The 4,298-nt window shown below is 35.2% G+C and overlaps 1 protein-coding gene across 1 annotated transcript; it reads left to right on the top strand.

Annotated features, from left to right (window-relative positions):
* Positions 1 to 2,047: 2,047 nt before the first annotated feature.
* On the top strand, positions 2,048 to 3,890 carry LOC131151255 (pathogen-related protein). The gene is made up of 4 exons (XM_058102512.1): positions 2,048 to 2,311; positions 2,527 to 2,659; positions 2,837 to 3,135; positions 3,527 to 3,890. Exons 1-4 carry the CDS (start codon positions 2,183 to 2,185, stop codon positions 3,611 to 3,613), a joined length of 648 nt encoding a protein of 215 aa, XP_057958495.1. The 5' UTR covers positions 2,048 to 2,182; the 3' UTR covers positions 3,614 to 3,890.
* Positions 3,891 to 4,298: the final 408 nt, after the last annotated feature.

The raw sequence follows: 4,298 nt of genomic DNA, 5'->3' as shown, positions 1-4,298 counted from the left end.
TATTCTATTGAATATTACACTACCCCTCACTCGCATGATCTCAGACGCTCTCTCTCAGTCATTCTCGTCTCTAATTCTCTATTACTCTCATCTCTTTCTCTTTGTCTCTCTCACTCTCTGTGATATTTTTTTTACACTTTAATGTTTTTCATTATTTGATTTTCGGTGATTTTACATCTCAAAAAATTAAAAAAATAAATTTTAAATAAAAATAAAAATTAAACTAAATATAAAGAGGTTCTAATTAACATTCGTCTAGGACCCCATATTGTGAAGAGTCGACCCTGATAATCGATAACGAGTAATTATTCTCAAATCGAAAATTATATTCTCATATGCTATTTGATATTTATTGAAATAATATTAACTTTTTTTATGGTCATTTATCATTGAATGTTGCTGTTTGTATATATAAACTATTATTTAAATTTTTTTTTTTATTTTGGGAAAAGAGATACAACTATTAAAATAATTAATTTTTTATTTATAAAAATGATGAGAAACAGGCATACCAGGATTGTGGCCTGTTTGGTGGGTATTGAACCTAATGCTGTCCTTGTGAATTGTGAGACTGATTTTTGGGGCGCACACAGTGGCTTGTTTGGTGGATCATGATCTTATAAGATTCATTTGGTGGAAAATATTAAAAATAATAATTAAATAATAAAAATAAAAAGCACACACCAACACAGCTTCTATTCGGGTTTTTTTATTTGTAGGATTCATTTTTTCTCATCAGACTTCGGGCAATAGGTGATAATAAAGATGTGCATTAATATTTAATGGTCACTTCAAGTTCAATGAAAGGAATGAGCAAGCAGTAGCCATATCCCTTTTTTTAATTTTTTTTTTCTTGGATCACGTCAGGTGTCTTGACATCCCCGGCACATCCAATCGACACTCCAACTGACACGTACACTCTAGCACACCGCAACACAGGATACTCAGACTATTTTCACGTCTGCGAAAGCCACCCTGACAGCCGTAGTGTAGGATTAAAGTGAAATTTGATCATGAAGCAGAAATTGAACCAAGGACTTACACCGTCAGGCGGCCCATCCCCAACACGCCCTTGCCACTGATCCAATGATCGGGGGGCCATATCCCATTATTTATTTTTTTTCTTTTTAATTACGCCGGGTGTCCTAGCGTCCTCGACTCATCCAACTACATGGTGTATGATTACCGATGGCGTCATAAGATATTCAAATTAATTTCTCGCTCACGCTGTCAAGCCCCACAGCTAATGCAAGAGGTAGATTCAGGTCTTTTTTGCACAATGAGATAGGAATTGAATCTGAATTTATATTATCAAGTAGCCCACGGCAGATTTTCCTGCCACTTGAGCCACAGGGGGGAGGGCCGGGGGGGGGGGGGGTGGGGGTGGTGGGGCCCATATCCCATTATTAACCAATAACCAGGTGGTGGGGTGCAGTAGTACCTTAATTATGTATTCAAGTCAGCAACAAAATAATTGAACAACCAACCCTTTTTTATTGGCTTCTATCAGCCAACGAACACTCTCAGTGCATTTAATATTCTTCCCAAAATTAAGGATCCTTCTACATTCTCATATCTTTAAAAAACTAAATAATAAACTAATATACCCATCAATTCTTTAAAAAATTATAACTAAAATAGAAATTAGCCTTTTTTTTTTTTTTACAACAAACAAAATATAAATACATTTTTTTTCCTCATGGGCGAAATTATATGTCTCGATACGTGTTAGATATGTATAACAACATTCGATACTTTCCTTCAGATTTTAAAAATGATATCAAATAGGGCACAAGACATTTATATTTTTTAGATTTGACAAAAAGATAGAAACGTTACAGATTTTTCTGATTTTTTAAAAATGTATCTTATATTTTTTAAAAATAATTTTTTTTAAAAAAATATTTATATTTTTTTTGACAAACTTTAAGAAATGTCTTTGAAATTTCTAAAATCTCGAGTTAAAATAAACAACTTGTCTGTAATCACACGATTTATTCAACTCTATTTTATTCCACAAACGCGTATATCCGAGGACATATAAGTCTTTCTGGACATATAAATTTTTCTCGAATTAATTAATGACCTAATAATAATTTCCATTTTCCTATAAGTACCTCCTTAGCTCCGCCTCAACCTCAACTGAGCGTTTGCACATATCTATAATACTAAAGTAACAAACATGGCTGGTGAAGCTGATGCCTACAGATCTTTCCTGCATGGTCAAGAAGAGCAGAGCACCCAGTGGAGACATGGCGCCCCTCCCACTTACCATGTCGTCAACAAGCTCTTCGAAGAAGGCCGAACCAAGGTTTGATCAATTTCTGTCTTCCTGTCTACACGATTCACTCTCAAAAATTAATTTTTTTACATCCTCATCTCCCATCCCCTATTCTTCATTTAATTTTTAGAGAACAATATGCGTGTACCCTTTTCAATTCTTGCTGTTTCTAGTGGCTGACATTTCTTGTGCGACAGGTTGATCATCTTTGTGACTATCATCACACTGGTTTTCAATGAATGCAGGAATGGCCAAAAGGGTCTCTGGAAGAAACAGTTCAGAATGCTGTGAAGTCATGGGAGATGGAGGTGTCCCACAAAACTCGCTTGCAAGAAATCAGGAGCATTAACCCAGAAAAGTTCAGGCTCTTCGTCAATGGCAAGCTTTAAAATTGTGTTTCCCAATTGAACTTGTGTGGAAATTCAAGCTCGAATTGATTGCAAATCCCAAACATGGATTGATTAATTAAATTTCAAGTTCGAAAATTAGCTGTAGATGGTTTCAATTAATTAATCAAGTAATTTGTGAGATGTGCATGTGCATGCGTATGGGCAGGGAGGGAGGGATTAACTGGGGAAGAGATTCTGGAGCTGGGGACCTACAATGCGCTGCTGAAGAACAATCTGCCAGAGGAGTTTAAGTACTACAACGCGGAGGAGGAGAGCTTCGAGTCGTCGCACGAGATTTTCCGGTCGGTCTTCCCTCGTGGGTTCGCGTGGGAGGTGGTGGCCGTCTACTCCGGGCCGCCGCTGATCGCTTACAAGTTCAGGCACTGGGGTTTCTTCGAGGGGCCCTTCAGAGGCCATGCTCCCACCGGCGACATGGTTGAGTTCTATGGCCTTGGAGTCCTCAAGGTACCAACATAAAAAAAATATGAATAGAACTAATCATTAACCGTAAATCCTTTTTTTATTTTAGATTATTTTAAAAAATTGGGAAAAAACTTAACCCCTTACCAAAATCCCACTTTTTTTCTCTTAGATTATTTTAAAAATTGGAATTAGTCTGGATTGATTATATAGCTTTGATCTTTTATTGAAAAAATTGGGAAAAGAAAATGAATCAAGTAACTATCATCTACTATATAGTTCAAGTCATGTAAAGGGATTGATCTCCTCTATAATTTTTTCCATCTGTATTAATTTTTGGTAGCAAAAGGTTGGCGGGTTTTAATATAATTCACATTTTTTCAAGAAAGAAGTCTAATGGTGTTTTGTAATGTGTGGTAAACATTTTTGGGGGCAGGTTGATGAATCACTGAGGGCAGAAGAGGTGGAAGTGTACTATGATCCAGCGGCACTGTTTGCAGGCCTGCTGAAGCATGGAAAATGATAAAGATAAACCTCTGCAACCAAGTCTCTACCCATTCCCCACACATAAATAAAATTCTTTTTCCTTATGCAGGGAAAACAAATCTCTTACCGCCATGTTTAGTTTGTGAATGGAATGAAAGTAGCGAGGAAATATAATGAAAATTTGAATGAAATCATGACAAAATATTTATCATGATAAATTCTATTTCATTTTTCTCGATTCTATTCTACTCTTATGTATATGTATGAACTTGTCATCGAAGAAAAAGAAATATTGAAAAAATTAGAAAGACCAATTGATTTTCAATTTTCTTAATTCAAAAAATAAATGGGAAATAGAGGCTATAATGATGTTTGAATATAATACTTGTTGAAAGCAATTGCTTGGGAGCAAAAGTCAAAAAATGAGCAAGCTTAAGCAATTGTATATGATTCAGGTTGGCTAGCTCTGCAAGTAAAATAAAAAATAAACTTTCAAAACCTATTTTGTTATATTAATTCTAGATGTTTTTATATTTTATAAGTCAATTTGTATTTTTATATGTTTAAGGTTTAATTATGCAGACTTAGGGGGCTACCCAGTGTGACCTGCCTTGCTTGGATCTATTTGAACTAATTATCAACACATATGGTCAAGGTTCTCTTTTCAATAATTTAGTACTAATTAAGTCATTCCAATAGTAGTCAACTATTAGGTATACGAC

The sequence above is a fragment of the Malania oleifera genome, chromosome 1 (genome assembly GCF_029873635.1).
Source record: "Malania oleifera isolate guangnan ecotype guangnan chromosome 1, ASM2987363v1, whole genome shotgun sequence".
Lineage (NCBI taxonomy): Eukaryota > Viridiplantae > Streptophyta > Magnoliopsida > Santalales > Ximeniaceae > Malania > Malania oleifera.
Note: the sequence above shows the minus strand (reverse complement) of the source record. Positions and strands in the feature narration are given on the sequence as shown.